This window comes from Diospyros lotus, chromosome 10 (assembly GCF_014633365.1).
Source record: "Diospyros lotus cultivar Yz01 chromosome 10, ASM1463336v1, whole genome shotgun sequence".
Lineage (NCBI taxonomy): Eukaryota > Viridiplantae > Streptophyta > Magnoliopsida > Ericales > Ebenaceae > Diospyros > Diospyros lotus.
In genome coordinates this window covers 3,409,383-3,427,598 of record NC_068347.1, presented here as the reverse complement: position 1 = coordinate 3,427,598, position 18,216 = coordinate 3,409,383, and the positions used below count along the sequence as shown (strand labels likewise).

At 39.9% G+C, this 18,216-nt stretch overlaps 2 protein-coding genes across 2 annotated transcripts; one reads left to right on the top strand and one right to left on the bottom strand.

The window, feature by feature from the left end:
* Positions 1-955: 955 nt before the first annotated feature.
* LOC127811829 (uncharacterized) lies at positions 956-1,747 on the bottom strand. Its single transcript, XM_052352015.1, has 2 exons — positions 1,597-1,747; positions 956-1,461 (listed from the first exon to the last, which is right to left on the bottom strand). Exons 1-2 carry the CDS (start codon positions 1,745-1,747, stop codon positions 956-958), a joined length of 657 nt encoding a protein of 218 aa, XP_052207975.1.
* A 7,190-nt stretch (positions 1,748-8,937) lies between these two features.
* On the top strand, positions 8,938-10,162 carry LOC127811981 (xanthohumol 4-O-methyltransferase-like). Its single transcript, XM_052352211.1, has 2 exons — positions 8,938-9,715; positions 9,860-10,162. Exons 1-2 carry the CDS (start codon positions 8,939-8,941, stop codon positions 10,160-10,162), a joined length of 1,080 nt encoding a protein of 359 aa, XP_052208171.1. The 5' UTR covers position 8,938.
* The last annotated feature ends 8,054 nt before the right edge of the window (positions 10,163-18,216 follow it).

Sequence of the window (18,216 nt, the reverse complement as noted above, 5' to 3'; positions counted from 1 at the left end):
CTTTGCTTTTCCACTATTACCTTAAATTTCTAGAACTTCTCAAAAGTTTCTGACTTGCTTTCCAGAAAATAAACCCAACTCATGCGACTATAATCATCTGTAAATAACAAGAAATAACGACTCCCACCCAAGGACTCAGTTTGCATAGGCCCACATAAATCAACATGAATTAATTCTAGACAGTTTGAAGCCTCCAAGCTTTTCCATTAGGAAATAACTTCCTAGTTTGTTTTCCATAAATACACCCTTCACATAAATCAATAGAGCCAATTCTTGGTAGCCCATGAACCATACCTTTGTTACTTAGCAACTTCAAGCCCTTAATGTTAAGATGCCCATACCTCAAATGCCATAGCTTTGAGTCTTCCTTTGCACTTGTAGTAAGAGCAAAATTTAGGCCCTTAGAAACATCCAGTGGGAACATCTTGTTTGAAGTCATGCCAATATGAACCTTTTGGCCTAATTTCTTATTTTTAATGACACATGCATTGTCATCAAATAAAACAGAATATCCATCAGCCATCAATTGTCCAACACTCAATAAATTGTATCTTACATTAGGTACAAATTGAACATTGTTCAACTCTTTTACCTTTCCATCGCTAGTGCCGACTCCAACCTTGCCTTTTCCTTCAACTTGCATATTTTTTTTGTTGTCAAGCTATACTTTTATCCATTGCGTCTCATCAAGCTCCTAGAACAAAGATTTGGTACTCGTTATATGGTTCGAACAACCGCTATCTACAAACCACAAATCACTTGGTTTACAATTAGTATCAATACAAGCCATAAAAAGCTTGTTTTCTTCTTCATTTTCTGCTGCAAAATTCATGTTATGATATGCAAAATTCATGTTTTGATCTTTGTAGCAACAATCAGCTTTTATATGCCCATATCTCTTGCAGTGATAACATTGAATGCCACTCTTCATGTTTCCTTGCTCATTAGACTGCCTTTATCCTTCATTCCTTCCTCTGCCTCTGTCGTTACCTCGTCCACGACCGCGAGATCCTCCTCTTCCTCGACCCCTGCTTGCTGAACAGTCCTTGTCTCCATGTTTGGTGGCTATCTCCTTCACTTGAAATGCCTTCTCTTCTTTCTTTTCAAGCGAACTATTAATTCTTGACTCATGAGCTTGAAGAGATCCCATTAGTTCATCAACTGAAAAAACTAAAAAATCCTTAGCTTCTTCTATAACAGCTACCACATGGTCAAATTTTGGAGTCAAGCTTCTCAATACTTTTGCAACGATTGTCTCATCTGGAATTTTCTCACTGTAGGAGCACATTTGACTGACTATTGCCATTACTCTTGACAAAAACTCAGCAATAGATTCCCCATTCTTCATAACCAAGGTTTCAAAGTCACGTCTTAGTGATTGTAATCTCACTACTATAACCTTTGAACCACCGTGGAACTCCTTCTGCAGAATTGACCATGCATGCTTTGATATGGTTGTCGCTGCAATCCGTGAGAAAATAGTCTCATGGATTGCTTGCTAGAGAATGAACAATGCTTTGGCATCCCTCTTCTTGATTTCTTTCAGGCTTTACTCCTCTTCCTTGGTTACTTTCGGGCTTTTCTCCTTTTCTTTACTGGGTTTTATATCAACAAACCCATACTCCACCAAGTCCCATAGCTCATGCGATCTGAGCAATGTCTTCATCTTGATACTCCACCACTCGTACTTTTCACCATTGAAAATCGGTATGAGTGGTTGAGAGGAAGAAAACCCAGCAACTGCCATTGTTCTCTCGTGTATCACTCTTCAAGCTTAGAAGGACCCAAGCCTCATGTATTGTGGCTTTGATACCAAATTTGTTGAGAAAAGGTAACAAGAAAGAGGTAGCACACACAGATAAGAATAAAGCTTTTGCAGATGCTTTATTACTTTATGGTTGAAAGTTAATTAAATAAAATAACGTGAAGTGCTTCTATATATACAGGCCTACATTGAAACAAACAAACCAAAGATTTCAGATCACTTCGTTACTAACGAAGGTCCACTACAACCACTAGCTTATTATTAGTAACAACACACACTACGTAAAACAACTTGCTAACAACCCATGTACCCCAAAACTTGGTCTAAGCAACAAACCTGGTCAACCTTTGAATCACGTCTCAACAGGGTTTGTTTACGAGTAAAGTTATCCACCCATTAGTTATAAAAAAAAATAATCTCAAAGAGTATGGTTAACTCAATGAAATTTTTAAATTGTTGTCTAGAGGGTAGGTAATGATTATTTAGTCTTTAGGTAAATTTTTGTTATTTTAAATAATGTTAAAATAAGGTTCGTAAAGTGATTATCTTTGATAAAAAGCAAATATAATATAAAATGAGCAAACCTAGATGGACGATGGAGTGTTCCAAATCTCTCAATAGCCCATTAGTGTTCTCATGTCTAGAGTTTTTCTCTTTTGTTTAGCAAAAAATAATAATAATAATAATAAATAAATAAATAAAATAATAATGTGAAATGATAAGTAGATCTTATTATATATTTACACACACACACTAGAGGTTAAGTATCTGCAATGTAGGGAAACTTTTATTTGATTTATACATATGTATATATACTATTTAATTTTAAATAAATATCGATATCCAAGTCTTTAATAGAACTTTTTAATTCTTCCTTTTAAAAAATTTAGTGTATGAAATACAAATTTTTATAAGATGAACAACAAGGGTAAAATGCCAAATAAGTAGCTATATATACTTTGTCTCAAGGCAGATTCGTCTTTGTATTTTAGAAAAGGCTAAATAAGCCACTATTAGCAGGGTCACATTAACCATTATATAGATGTTACCTTAATGTCGTCAATAGCATTTGAATTCCATTATCGACATCAACTTTATCCATGATCAAACCTTAATTAGAAAATTAGATCAAAAATCAAATTCTAAACTCATTGGATTAGATTGTTTGAGGTTATGATCTAGGATTCTAGGGGTTCTTGTGAAGCATTTGAAATTGTATAAGGTTTTTCCAATGTGAACTTAGGGTTCAATTTGAGCATTTGCAGTTGTGTGTGGTTCTTTGAATTTGAAGTTAGGGTTGATTTGGGCACTTGCAATTGTGTGATATTCTTTGAATATGAATTAGGATTCAATTTGGGTGTATGCAAGTGTTCCTTAAATCTCGATTGTTAATGAGGTGAGTTTATTTGTGATTGATGCTAACATGACTAAAATATTATTGACGATATTAAGACAACCTCTATCATAATGACTAATATAAGCTTATGTCCAAAAGTATGACAACTTATTTATCTATAGCTAATTTGGTTGATAGGCCAAAGTACGATAATTAGATTAGGCTCTTTGTTCCAAAACATAATATCTAATATAAAAAATGATGGTTATTGTTCTTTTTGGCCCAAAGGGTTGCCAAATGGGAGATTTCGGGACATTAAAACTGGTTCCGATGATTGGAATGGGAAGTGATGGCACCTGCAAAACATCTATTGTATTAAAACAGTAAATCAGCCACATACACACACAACCTTGACACCACTAAACCACTTTTGACCCAACAAACAGAGCTTCAATCTGAAGCATAAATTGGAAGAACAACAGAAAGATAAACACACCAAAAATGAAAATAAAAAAGAAAGAATCAACATAGAGAGATTTACTGTGATTCACCCTTAAATGAGCTACGTCCACGTTGAACTCTGATGAAGGAAAACACACTGCACTATAAGGGTAAATAGGGTTTACAACTCTCAAAGATGTACAAGCCTCACAACCACTCTCTATATACAAACTGGTTCGACTAACAAAAATGCCCCATAACCATACAAAAATAGAGATCAGAGGCTTTCATTATTGAACTAGAGAGAAGAACACGGAGAAGACGAAGGGCAGAACAACCCAAAATGAGCAACCCCTCACTACTCCTTACTTCTCTCTCTCTTTCTCACTATTTTTCTCTATTGTTTCAAATCTCGTGGCACTGTGCAATAAATAAGAGACGTGTGATGAGAACGAAAGGCTAGGATTGCATAAGATAAAGGCAGCATCGACGGTCAGCGTTGCACATTGTAAAGGACAAAAACATCAGAGAGAATGGGCACGATCTCTGGCAATTGCTAAGCTGCAATCCACTGACACATGGACGACGGATTGCAGCTAACCCTCCAGCCCTTAAACGATGTCGTTATGCTTCACCATCAACAATCTCTACCTTGAAGCATTAACGATCAAACCCCAACCAGTGCAGCACATTTCAATCCTCACCTTCACTGCTCATGTTGGTTTGGATTAACCAACTTCGACATGCAACAAGCCCAAGCAATGCTTGAATTTGGCTGCAGTCACTACCTTTGTTCCCATGTCGGTTAGATTGTTCTCAGTAGACACTTTAAGGATTGTAATAGCTCCATCACTTACCTGGTCTATTACAAAATGATACTTTACATCCACATGTTTAGTTATTTCATGATAAACAAGATTTTGACATAAATGAATAGCAATCTAGCTATCAGAAAATATATTGACCTTACTTTGCAGGAGATAGGGATTCCCGTAAGTCCACTGCAACATTATTCTTCACCCCAGCCTTTGGTTGCACTATCTTCCACTGAGACAGAATATGTGGTTGTTATCGATGTTTTCAAGGAAGCCATTTAGCTTCAAGGACGATCTCGAGCGGTTGCCAAGCTGCAATTCGCTGACACTTGGACGGCGGATTGTAGTTGACCCTCCAGCCTTTAAACGATGTTGTTATGCTTCACCATCAACACACTCCAATAGTGAAGTACGGGATTAAATTGGCAGGGTGTTTGATAAATTGAAAAAAACAGTTATAAAATAGATATTCTTATTAAAAAGGAAAACATTAAGATTGTGATAACTCTGTGATGAGACGCTTCAATTGTTGTTTGAGATGATAGATATATATATGTTAACTGCACATAAGCCCACATACTCGTCTATACAAAAATTTAATTCAAACATATGACTTTTTATCGCCCTTAATTAAAACCCTATAGAATTAAACACGTACTTCGTATTCTAGAGCCCACTAAATCACAAGAGATAATAATAAAAATTGGCCTCAAAATTCGAACACTTAGAACTTAAGAACCTTACCACCGAACTCTAACAACTTGGACCAATACCATGGTGGTGGATTTTACTGTATATTTTATTCATTTGTAGTTGGATTGACTAGTAAAGGGGTGTAGTTTGCTGACTATCCTAGCAGGAAACGCAACTCAGTTTAACCAGTTGGGTGATGCCTTTCTCATTATGCCTAATTGTATTGTGGTGATTTACTGCAAGCAAAGGAGCAAATTTAGTCTATTTTGAGGACTTGTTTTCACCATCGTTATTGACATTATTGATGCCTTAATTAGTTTGCTAATCATATATCTGTATCCTTGTACCCACGGCACCTCTCTTTAATGTATAATCTAGAGGCTTGGGATAGTTCCCAGACATGCAATTGAAAATTAGACTAAATATTTTTAAATAAAAAGTAAAATTAGCGTGTTTGACTGTATAGTAAAATTAGACATGAAAATTCATTGAGTGACGTTTGATGGTAACATATTACTTTAATCTTTTTAGATAAAGTTTTAAATAAAATTGGGACTTATTTTTATTTGTGTCTCACTGCACTAAAACCCACAAGGACTCTCAAATGAAAAAACTCCAAGCTCTTACATAGGGGCATGGCAAATGAATTCCTAATAATGAAAGATAAAAGCGTCTGATAACACAAAATGTCACACAAAAAGTTTAACGACATCCCAAGAGAACTACCATATAGGCCACGTGCATATTGTGCTTGGGCATGATACTAGTAGATTCGACATACCCAAACTTGCTATATCCAAGATTAACATCAGGCAAACTTTCCATATCTAGGCTTTTATGCAAATGTCCCATATCCTAGCTTACCATGCATGGGTAGATATTCCATATTCAGACTTGCCATGCATGGATCTACCTCACTAGGGCGTGCATATTCTAGTGTTGCTTACAATACTCAATCGCATGGTACCTCTTCTTACCATGTGTGTCCCTCAAGAGGCATTAAACAATAACTAAATTTAGAAGCATTAACTATGTGAACATGAGAGAAAAGAGGCACACTAATAGATTAGAACATACATAGAGGGTAGATTTATGTGTGAGTTGCCTTGAGTTGAAGCATAGGGAAGCCCACAATAAAATTTAAATTTTAAAGGTAAAAATTTTAATTTTTTAGTAATAGCCCAGCTCAATATTTTTTAGCCCACCCCACCCTGGATTGCTGGATCCGCCCTACATACATAGCTCAAACGATTACAAATTTATTAATGCAGTTCATTGAAGTTCTCAATTTTATTATTTCTTAAGCCCTCCAAATGATAATATTTCTTCTTTTATCTTGTTAAGGCAAGGTTAAGCTTCAATTCAAATTCATTCATTATAATTTTATTTCTAGTGAATATATATATTTTTTAATTAGTAAAGAAGGATATATATATATATATAATAAGGGGTTATTTATAATTAATTTTTAAAATTTAAATTTTTGGCTAAAAACACTAAGATTGCATTTGGATATAATGTGGTTCAAATTCTATTACTTTAAATATTACATTTTGAATTTTAAGTATCACTTCAAATCCTTATTTAATTATACTGCTTTTCTTCTGTTTCTGCTATTCGGCCCCCCAAAGTGCTATTCAACCCCCTAAAGTGCCACCCAAAGCTAAATTACAAATTTACCCATTGAGTCAATTACTAACCTACCCTCAATTCACTCCTCTCTCTCTCTCCTGTCCATCACAAGTATCCATTGATCCCAATCTAGAAGGAGATAAGTATTTTAAAGTGATTTATACGTATATACACGTTATTGGGTTTGGCTGAAACTTTAAACTCAGATCTATGGAGTTTTGATCGTTGCATCTTGATAGTTTTTGGGTATATTAGTCGATGGGGATATGGGTGTTAGGTGGTTGCCTCTGATTGTCGGAAATCACCGGCCACTGTGATTGGTGGTGACATGGCAATGCGTATATACGCGCTATGGGTTTGGCTGAAACTTTAAGTTTAGATCTACGAAGATTCGACCATCGGATCTTGCTAAAAACCACCAACTACGATGGTCAGTGGTGGCTAGCAGTGTATTTTTAAGTTTGGACGAAAATTAAAAATCAGATATACTAAAATCTAATCGTTAAATTTGTCTCATTTTTTTTGTATGTTAACTCTCTTGACTTGGTGTTTCTAATGGTAGGCTTTGATCGTGGGAAGTTTCGGCCGGCGGTAGTTGTGATTGTTTATACATACACATATTTATATATACTTACATATTCTCTTTTGTAATTATTTTAATTTATATTGTAAATATTGATATTTAATTATGAATTTGTATTGAAGATGTTGAAGTTAATATTGAATTTGTATTGTATTTCTCATCTTTGAATATTGTGAAGGTTAAAATTAAATTGAATTGGTTGAAATTTAAATATTAATAAATTGAATTGGTTTGTATTTATTTTGTGAATCTTTGAATTGAAATTATTAAGTTTATTTAAGAATTGAATGGTAAGTAATTATTATTAATTTTATTTGAATTTAGATATTTATTAATGTGTATATATATTTGAAATTTATATTAAATAAAATTTAAGTTAAAATAAATTTAATATTAATATTGAATTTTAGTTAAAATAAATTTAATATATATATATACACATTAATAAATATCTAAATTCAAATAAAATTAACAACAATTACTTACCACTCAATTCTTAAATAAATTTACTAATTTCAATTCAAAGATTCACAAAACAAATACAAATCAATTCAATATTAACTTCAATATCTTCAATACAAATTCATAATTAAATATCAATATTTATAATATAAATTAAAATAATTACAAAAGAGAATATATAAATATATATAAATATATGTATGTATGTATGTATGTACAGTCACAACCGTCGTCCCCAATGTTGCCGGCCGAAACTTCCCATGATCAGAGACTATCATTAGAAACACCAAATCAAGAGAGTTAACATACAAAAAAAAAAAAAAAAAAACAGATTTAACGGTTAGATTTTAGTAGATCTAATTTTTAATTTTCGACTAAACTTAAAAATACATTGTTGCCACCACCGCCTATCATAGCCAGTGGTTTCTGGCTATCAGAGGCAACCACCCGACACCGAAGGGCTCATCGACCAACATACCCAAAAACCAATAAGATCCAATGGCCGAATCTCTATAGATCTAAACTTAAAGTTTCGGCTAAACCCATAGTACGTATATATGCATTGCTAGTCACCACTGGCCACCGTGGCCAGTGGTTTCCGGCGATCAATGGCAGCCACCCGACACCCCTACCCCCATCAACCAACATACCGAAAAACCACCAAGATCCAACGACCAAAACACCATAGATCTAAGTTTAAAGTTTTGGCAAAACCTAATAATGCGTATATATCTTTGCTGATAAAACTAAAGACTAACCTCCTTATAGATCGGGCCTGGAACGAGCCCAAGGGACGTTTGAGGCTCAGTCGGATGCGAGAGAGAGAGAGAGATGGCCTGAACAAGAGGAAGAGATGAACGTGCCTACTCAAAGGGGAGCGTGGGAGAGTGAGAGAGAGAGAAAGCCAAAATGAGAGGAAGGAGGGTCACAAAGAGAGAATGTGAGAGAGAGAGAAGGGTGCAAGGGAGAGAGAGACATTTGAATTTTGAAACTTTTGCTACCCCTTTATTCTGATATCATTCGAGATATCGCGATATTTTGAATCAAAATATTGCGATATCTAGAGGATGGCACTTCAAGGGCCAAATAGCATTACTCCCCTATAAAGCCATTCTTGTATTCGTCTTCCATACAAGCAAGCAAGCAAAGTCTCTTCTATACGTAAGCTTAACCACATAGAGAGAGAGAGTGAGAGAGAGAAGAGAAAGGGAATGATTATGGACAAGGAAGCCATTGATGCAGAGGCAATGGTATTGCTTGATGCCCAAGCAGAGATATGGCAACAGATGCTAAGCTTTGCAGACGCCATGGCACTCAAGTGTGCGGTGGAGCTCCGCATAGCTGACATTATTCATTCTTCCGGCTGTCCAATCAGCCTATTCCAAATCGTCGCCGGCATCGACGCTCCTTCCCCGGATATCGTTAGCCTGGAGCGAATCATGAGATTTCTGGTTCGGAAAAATATTTTCACTGCCAATTCTCCGTCGGATGACGGCAGAGAGACCCTCTACGGGTTGACCCACGCCTCCAAGTTCTTGCTGCACGATGCTGAGCTGAGCATGGCGCCACTCGTACTTTTGTCGAGCGACCCCAGGGCTTTAGCCCCCTGGCGATGCTTCAGCAGGTGTGTGCGGGAAGGTGGGATTGCGTTCGAAAAGGCACATGGCAAAGAGATATGGGACTATAACTCCGCCAACCCAGATTTCAGCAAGCTCTTCAACGCTGCGATGGGATGTTCAGCCAAGGTCACCACTACCGCAATCGTCGCTGTGTACAAAGATGGATTTCATTCCATTGGGTCGCTAGTGGATGTGGGCGGTGGGATTGGAACTTGCATATCCGAGATCACCAAGGCCTATCCACACATCAAAGCAATCAACTTTGATTTACCACATGTGGTCGCCACAGCACCTGAGTACCCAGGAGTTACGCATATTGGAGGTGACATGTTTGAGTCTGTTCCAAAGGCTGATGCAGTTTTCATGAAGGTAATGGAATTAAATTTGGAAATATTTTAACAGACAAAACAAAAAAAAAAATAGTTATTATTAGTTAAATAAGCAAGCAACATTCCTGAATAGTATTAACTGTCTTGATGGTTTAATTTATGTACTAATCATGAATTCGTGCAGTGGATCTTGCATGATTGGAGCGACCAAGACTGTGTGAAGATCTTGAAGAACTGTCGGAAGGCAATCCTAGAGAAGACAGGAAAGGTGATTCTAATGGAAGTGATTCTGATGAAGCCAGATGGTGAAAGCGTGTTTGATAACACGGGATTTGTGCTCGATCTGAATATGCTTGCTCACAGCTCTGGTGGAAAAGAGAGGACCGAGGCTGAATGGAAACGAGTGCTGGAGAAAGGAGGCTTCCCACGCTATAACATCATCCGGATCCCAGCTTTGTTCTCCATAATTGAGGCCTATCCGAACTAAAATCATTCTCTCTCCAATCCCTCCATGTATGGTCCTCCTATACAAACGTTATGCTATGTAGAGATGTACCATCTCTCTTCATTCTAATAAAGAGTACTCTATTTTTGTATTAGTGTATTGTAGACTTGCATTGATTGTAGACATAATACAATATATTAGTGTCAGAGTATGACGCTAGTTAATTTTCACTTCTAACTGTCCAAATAATATTTCTGGACAAAGAATATGATTTTGAAAAACCACAATTTCACGGAGCTTGAAAAGCCCACAAATATTCCAAAAGCCACATCAACTCTCCTCTGCCAAGACATATAAAATAATTTATGTATATTAAATCAAGTTAACTTGCAAGTGAGAATAGCATTCAAAATATTTTTTCTATAAAAATTACCTATTTATTTTAATTAAAATTATTATTTAAAAATTTATAATCCTATTTCAATCACCTGTCCATAAAATAAATTTTATTATTTAAGGTCCAAATTCTGGTTTCTGTTTCACAATTGAAAAATAGGCTCCAATTATTGATTTTTTTTATTGAATAATTTTTTTTTTTGTTAACACACCATCACGAATATCCTTTGCTATTCGGCCTCACAATATCAGCATGAGATGTAAATTAGAGGACTCAACGGTCAATTCAATCCCTAGCCTTGCCGCAAATATGAGGGCGACAAGCAATTTTCAATTTTTAGGATCGGTCTGACAGTTGAACTTTCCCCTGACCAGAGCTCGAACATGGAACCTAAAGACATAAAGAGCAATACCCCATGAGGTTCTGATAAATCACGGGGGCTTGAATAATTATTTCTTTCTTTTATTGTTTAAGGTGTTGGCTTATTTCCATTTTAAAAGTGCTATGCTTTATGAGAGAGTAAGGCTCAGAACCAAGGGAACTAAAGTCACAGTGAAGTTGAGAAGGTAAGAAAGGGTATACTCCATGATGGCCAAAACCTCGCCGGGCTCAACATAGCCAGTTACTCCTTCCAAAATGGACTGCTGGCCGCCTTTCTTCTTCGGCACCGTCACCGACAAATCCTTCCAAGTCAAGAAAATACCATTTCCTTTATAACCCACTTCTCCCAAATAGTTATTGATGATGCAATGATCGATCACCCTCTTCTGCCTTAGGTCAAGTACCTGTAATGGATTCGGGGACTTGCTCCTCTGGGATCACTTCGACGTTCAAGTCATATGCGGGATTCTTTTTCAAATTACCGGGATCCCTATCCTGTCCTATGCGGAGCTGTGATCTTACCGATATGGATTCCATTATTATTTTCGAGGAGTTCGGGGTAATTCCTATCTCCATGATTCTTGCTGTGATGGTCGATCCAAAGGAATTTGGAGAATAATCATCGATCAGCTGTTTAGCTGGTGTGGTGAGGCGCATCTACCATGCGTCATCTCTGGGCTTAAGTAGGGTGACGTCAGGGGTGTGTCTCCTTAGCGGGCACGTGTCCCTCTTGCCAATGGCTATATTCCTGGAGTATTGGAGTAATTATGGACCCGAGGGTATTTACCCTTATCACTTTCCCCCCCACTCCTCAAGCCTCTTGCTTTAATGTCTCCAGGAGTGTCGAAGTCTCCAAAGGTTCGCACTCTCTTTTACCCCGAGGGTCGAAGTTCATCAAGTTCGATGAGCTAGGGGGTTTCTTCCTTTTACTCATGCTAGTAGGGCATGATTACCAATTTGCTCCAATGTCAATATCTGTTCCCCAGACGTTGTCCAAACCGTTCACATTTCGAGTTGCACAATCTCTGGGCAATTAATGCTCATCATTACCTGCCCTTTGGTTTTCCCCCATCAGGGCTTTAATAGGCGACTCTTATCCTTCTATTCTCTTCGTCTCCCAATCCTTTTTCTGCTTAGCTGGTTGTCGTATAAGCGAGTACTCCTTCCTTTTGCATCTTCCTTGCCTTCTCTTCAACTTCTTGCGATGGCGATTACTGGATTCGAAAAGCTTAACTCAGCCGTTGTGGAGCTTGTTAAGTGGGAGAGCCACATTGCTTCTTCCATTCCCTGCCAATGGATGAGCGAAATAGAGTGTTAACAATTTCGGGAGAAATATAAGATTCCTGAAGAGTGGGAGGTCGAGTTCAACACCAATCTTTGAGCATGTCATCCTGTCGCTGGTTGTCTATATCTTTATAAATATGCCTTTGACAGGGGCTTTCGCCTGCCCCCCCTCCCGAGGGAGGGTCATGTCGTTTCTCCAACATCTCACCATTTTTCCAGCCTAGCTATCCCTTTTCGGGTGGAGGTACATGATGAGCTTCATCATTATCTACAGTTTTGGTAAAATAGAGCTTTCGGGGAATCTTTTTGACTACTTTTTTATCACCAAGAGCGATCCGGGAGGCTGAATTTCTATCTCACCCATAATCGTGAAGGAGGGCTGCCTTATCGCGTCCGAGAAGCGTCCTGAACTTGAAATCAAGGCCTCGACACTAATGCAATCAGGAGGGTCTAAAGACTCAGACAACTGGAAGGAGCGTTAGGTTTTCGTCCGTCCCAGACTATTCTGTTCCACCCAAGAGATTTGGTCTGTGTGCAATGGGTGGACTCTGGACACCAAACACAAACACCCGAATGTCGAGGATATCAAAGAACCAGTCGGTTGGATCATGGGTATCAGCCAAAACTGGAAAGAGGGATGGCTCTCCAACCCGATGCTTACCAAGGCGGGCCTAGATTGCGAGACTTGTAAGTGTTAGCCCTTTACTTTCTTCTTCATTTCCTCATTCTTATCGGATATTGATCTTCATTATCTTTCTTTCACAATTGAAAACCTCTGGGAGATAACTTATTCTCATGTCATCGAGGGGAAGGTCTTGGACTTCCCTAAGAGCCAGGGTCCTTCAGCCCCAGCTAAAACCAAGAAAGTATCTGAGAAGGCATCTAAGCCTTCTCGAAACAAAGGGCTCTCAGTGCCCCCTAAGAAAACTTCAAAGAACACGAGGAATAAAGGACCCTCTGCTTCTTCCAGATCAAAGAAAACTGCGGAGGGGGATCTTCAGACCTTCCAAGAGGCCTCCAAGGACAGCGCGGAGGCTTTCCCGAAGAGCCCCTTCACGGGATCCCAAGCCCCGAAGAACAGAAGGGACTCCCAACCTACTCAGCAACCTGCTGCAACAGCGCCCTCCCCCTCACAAGATCCATCTGAAAGTGATAATGAGACCATCGCCCAGGCACTTGAAGTGGCTAGGGCGGAGCTCAGGGAGGTCGGCCACTTGCAGGTATGGAGTCAACTATAACGCCTCCAGCATTCCTGTCCCTTTTGTCTTTAAGCGGATATTAACGTCTCTAGCACCAGAGGGGTGTTCAGGATTAATAGGGGAAGCTTCATTGGATGAGGCTTTCGCACTGTCCACAAAGGAGATACTAGCCTGAATGACAAAGCGATGAAGGATAGAGTCTGCCTCTTCTCTGCCTTCTGCCGAAGTGACCTCCACTCCGGAAAGGGAGGCCCTTGTTAAGACCTTGGTTGTTTTTAGCACTTCGCCAGTTGCGGGAGAACCAGATTACTGTGCCGAGATTCTTAGGGTGATCCCTTGCCACCTATTTTTTCCTTGAGTTCTTTTCATACTAATAAGCCTTGACTCTTACTTTGTTACTATTTTCCAGAGCCTTTCAGGTTTTCAAGATTCGGTCGCCCAGCGAGAGTCAGACCTCCAGGCCCGAACTGCTTCCTTGGAGTTCGAAGTTGAGATGCTCCGAGGGCTTGAGGCCCTCTCTTCTAAGGTGGAAGACCTCGAGCACAGTGTACATATTCTTACAAAGTCCGTTGAGCTGGCACAAAAGGAAGCCAAACTTGCCAACGAAGCCAAAGCTCAAGCTTGCTAGGATTTGGAGCTGGCTCAAAGGAATATACTAGAAGCTCACCAAGCTAACTCGAGGCTCTGCTAGGAGCTGGATGCCACGAAGGGCGCGAACAACTTGCTCTGAGAGAACGTAAAGAAACTCACCTTGGAGCTAAAAGAGGCCAAGAAAGGGCAGGTTGAGGCGATGGAGTCCTATTCTCGATGCAAGGAAGACCTTCGCACAGCCCATACCCAGCTTTAATCCGCCCTTAAGGATGCCCGCATAGCCTTTCAGAACGGTCACGAGGTTTTTTAAAGCTCTGAGGCTTACGCTGCAAAGTTAGGAGTCGTTTGGGGTGGATTCGAACACATGAAGAAACTCACGAATGAGCGCTTCCCAAACCTAGATGTGGACTACATCCCCTTTGATGTCTCGGTAGCTTTATCTTCCTTAGAATAAATGCTTTTGTACTCAAACTTAATATTTTAATGAAATTTTCTTACTTGCTCATTTTACCTTCTTCATTTGAACGTTACCTGCCTTAGTTAATTAACCAAGACTTTAATTCTAAAATCAAAGGGTTGCATCTAACCCTTTTTACACTTTAAAAGATTTTCCTTGCTCTTTATCTGGGACAAAAATCTTTTGGGGATCAGATCTGATCCTTCGCTTTGACTAATGCTTCGCTTTTTGGAGGGTTCGGGGCCCCTTGAGGATTACATCTGATCCCTTCTTTTTTTTTATCGAGGGTTCGTGGGCCCCCAAGGATCACATCGAATCCTTTCTTTTTTTGTTAAGGGTTCGAGGCTCCCTGAGGATAACATCTGATCCTTTCTTCTTCTTTTTTTTTTTTTTTGGTTGAGGGTTCGGGGCCCCCCAAGGATCACATGGGATCCTTTCTTTTTTTTGTCGAGGGTTTGGGGTCCTCCGAGGTTAGCCTTGTTTTTGGTTAGGGGTGGTCCCCTAGGGTCTTTTGTGATGAGGAGCTTTAACTGATGGGAGAGAAAAATAAATTTATTTCAGAAATCATGGTAAATAAAGAACATTATTGATAAAATTTCCTCAAATTCTGCACATTCCAAGTGTTTTTAATGGGTTCACCTCAGTGGTCTGGAGTTTATAAGCGCTAAGGCTGAGGGCTTCTACTACTTTAAAAGGACCTTCCCAGTTTGGCATTAATTTGTTTGCTTCTCAGGCACCTCAAACATCCGTTCGCCGTAATACCCAATCTCCAGGAAGAAAGCTCTAAGTTGTTACCCTTCGGTTGTATTATCTTTCATTATGTCGATTGTAGGCAGCTTGCCGAATCTTCCCCTAATCATGAAGTTCATCAAGCAGATCTAAGTTGCCTCTTAGATTCTACTCATTAGTCTCCAGGCACCCTTAGGGTTGGCACGCCTGTCTTGACCAGGATCAAAGCTTCCGAACCATAACATAGGCTAACGGAGTCTCACCCATAGACACCTTCTCTGTGGTTCGGTAAGACCATAAAATACTCTGCAACTCCTCCACCTAGCTGCCATCCGCCCTATCCATGCGGGCCTTTAGACCATGCAACAAAGTTTGGTTAGCGAGCTCGATTTGGCCCTTGGCTTGCGGATGGGCCGCCGAAGTAAAATCCTGCCTTATTCCCAACTCCTGGCACCATTCTTGCACAGATTGGCCAGTGAATTGAGTGCCGTTATCGAAAATTAGAACTCGAGTAATCCCGAAGCAACATATCATATTCTTCCACAGAAATTACTTTACTTGTCGAGCAGTAATGCAGGCCACTAGTTTCGCTTCCACCCACTTTGTGAAATAATCTATGACGGCAATAATATATTTAACTTGGTGGCCGCTGGAGGAAAAGGACCCAAGATGTCGATGCCTCATTGAGAAAAAGGGCAAGGTGAAGGCAGATTAGTTAAGGTGACAGCTAGTAGATGAACTAGGTTGGAGGTTCGTTGGCACCTATCGCAGGTCCTAACCAGCTGCTCTGAGTCTTTTGCCATCGTCGACCAATAATACCCTTGCTGAAAGGCTTTTTGACTGAGGGTCCGGGCCCCAATGTGGCTTCCACATACCCTTCATGGATTCCTGTAGGATGTAATCTACTTCGCGGGGCCGGATACACTTAAGCAATAGCTATGAGAATGACCTCTTATAGAGCTCCCCATTATCCAGTACAAAACTTCGGGCCTTCCTTTTGACTTCTCGAGCTCCCAAATTGTCATCTGGAAGTTTTCCCTCTTCTAAGTATAACAGCAAAGGATCCACCTAACTAGGCTCGTCCTCAATGTACAACAGTTTGACAGACTCTTTGATGCTTTTCTATGGTAGAGATTCGATTCGGATCTCCTGATTGCTCATCAAGAAGGAAGACGAAACGATTCGAGACAAAAGATATGTTTCTACATTCCTGGCCCGAGGCACATACTCCACCTTAACTAACTGAAAGCGCGCCATCAGCTCCTTGACTATAGCCAGTTATTTTTCCATGTGACCTTCCCAAGCCTCATACTCTCCATTTACTTAATGCAAGACTAGATTAGAGTCTGAACTCACTTCAATTCGTTCTGCCCTTAACTGCTCGGTCAGCCTCAATCCTGCCAACAGGGCCTTGTATTCAGCTTCGTTATTAGATGCTCGGAACTCGAAGTGCAAGGTGTAGGGCTAAGTCTGTCCTTCGGGGCTTTTGATCATCAGCCAAGCTCCGCCACCTCCCGAGGTCGAGCTTTCATTTACGGCCAGCACCCTTGGTCTCAGGTCCTGTTCCGAAGCCTCCTAGAACCCAACCCCTTCGGCGATGAAATCTGGCAATGCTTGGGCCTTGATAGCTAGTCGAGGTCTGTACTCTATATCAAAAGCTGTGAACTCCATGGCTCATTTCAACATCCTTCTTGAGAGCTCCATCATACTAAGCACTTGCCTAAAAGGTTGGTTTGTAAACACAATAATGGTATGAGCTTGAAAATAGGGTCGAAGCTTCCTTGTCGAGATCACCAAGGCAAAGGCCAACTTTTCCATGGGAGAATACTGAACTTTCGCTCTTGTTAATCGCTTACTGGCATAATAAACAGGCCTCTGCCTTTTATGTTCTTCTCGGACCAGCACCGAACTCACGGCCTCTTCGGCTACTGCCAAATAAAGATACAACGGTTCTCTTTATTGAGGCTTAGTGAGAATTGGGGACGATGCCAAATGTTCCTTCAGTTTGTTAAAAGCCTCTTGACATTCATCGTTCTAAACAAAATTCCTCGCCTTTGATAGGACCTTATAGAAAGGAAGACCTTTTTTTGCTAATCGAGAGAGAAATCTCCACAAGGCTGTCATTCTTCCCGTTAGGCTTTGCACTTCCTTGATGGGGGCTGGCATGTCCAGAATGGCTTGAACCTTCGTTGGGTTCACCTTTATCCCTCGGTGATGAACTATATAACCCAAAACTTTCCTGCAGAAACTCCAAAAGCACATTTGATAGGATTAAGGTTTACATAAAACTTATGAAGGGTTTGGAAGCATTCCTCCAAATCTATGGGATGATGTTCGACAACGAGGCTTTTCACCAGCATGTCATCCGCATAAGCTTCCATATTCCGACCGACCTGATGTTTAAAAAGCTTATTCACCAGGCACTGGTAAGTGGCCCCAACATTTTTCAATTCAAACGGGATTACTGTGTAACAGTAGGTTGTTTTATTGGTGATGAGTGCCATCTTCTCCTGATTTTCGGGATGCAATGGAATCTGGTGGTACCCTTGGAAGGCATCTAAAAAACTCATTAGCAAACAGCCATCTGTCCCATCAATTAAGGCATCTATACGAGGAAGAGGGTAACTATCCTTTAGGCAAGCCTTATTGAGATTAATGAAGTCAATACAAAGTCTCCACTTTCCCTCATCTTTGGATCGACCCCAGGCATGTCTTGGGCAATCCATGGAAAGACGTCTGCATACTGCCGAAAGAGGGCTAAGATTTAGCCCCTTTATGGATCTTTTAACTCTGCGCTTATCTTTACACAACGATCAGGGCAATCTTCCCATAAAGGTACCTCCTCAAGCTTGTCCACTAACTCGGCCTTCTTCGGATCTCCTAACCCCTCCAATAGAAAACTGATAGCTGGTGGGGGTCTCTCCTCATTTTCTCCTTTGGAGTCCTTGTTCTGACCAGAAGCTTCTCCTCACTACGCCTATGGAGGCCATGTAACATTCTCGGGCCGAACCCAAATCTCCTGGCACCTCACTTATCCCACTAGTTGTGGGGAACTTCA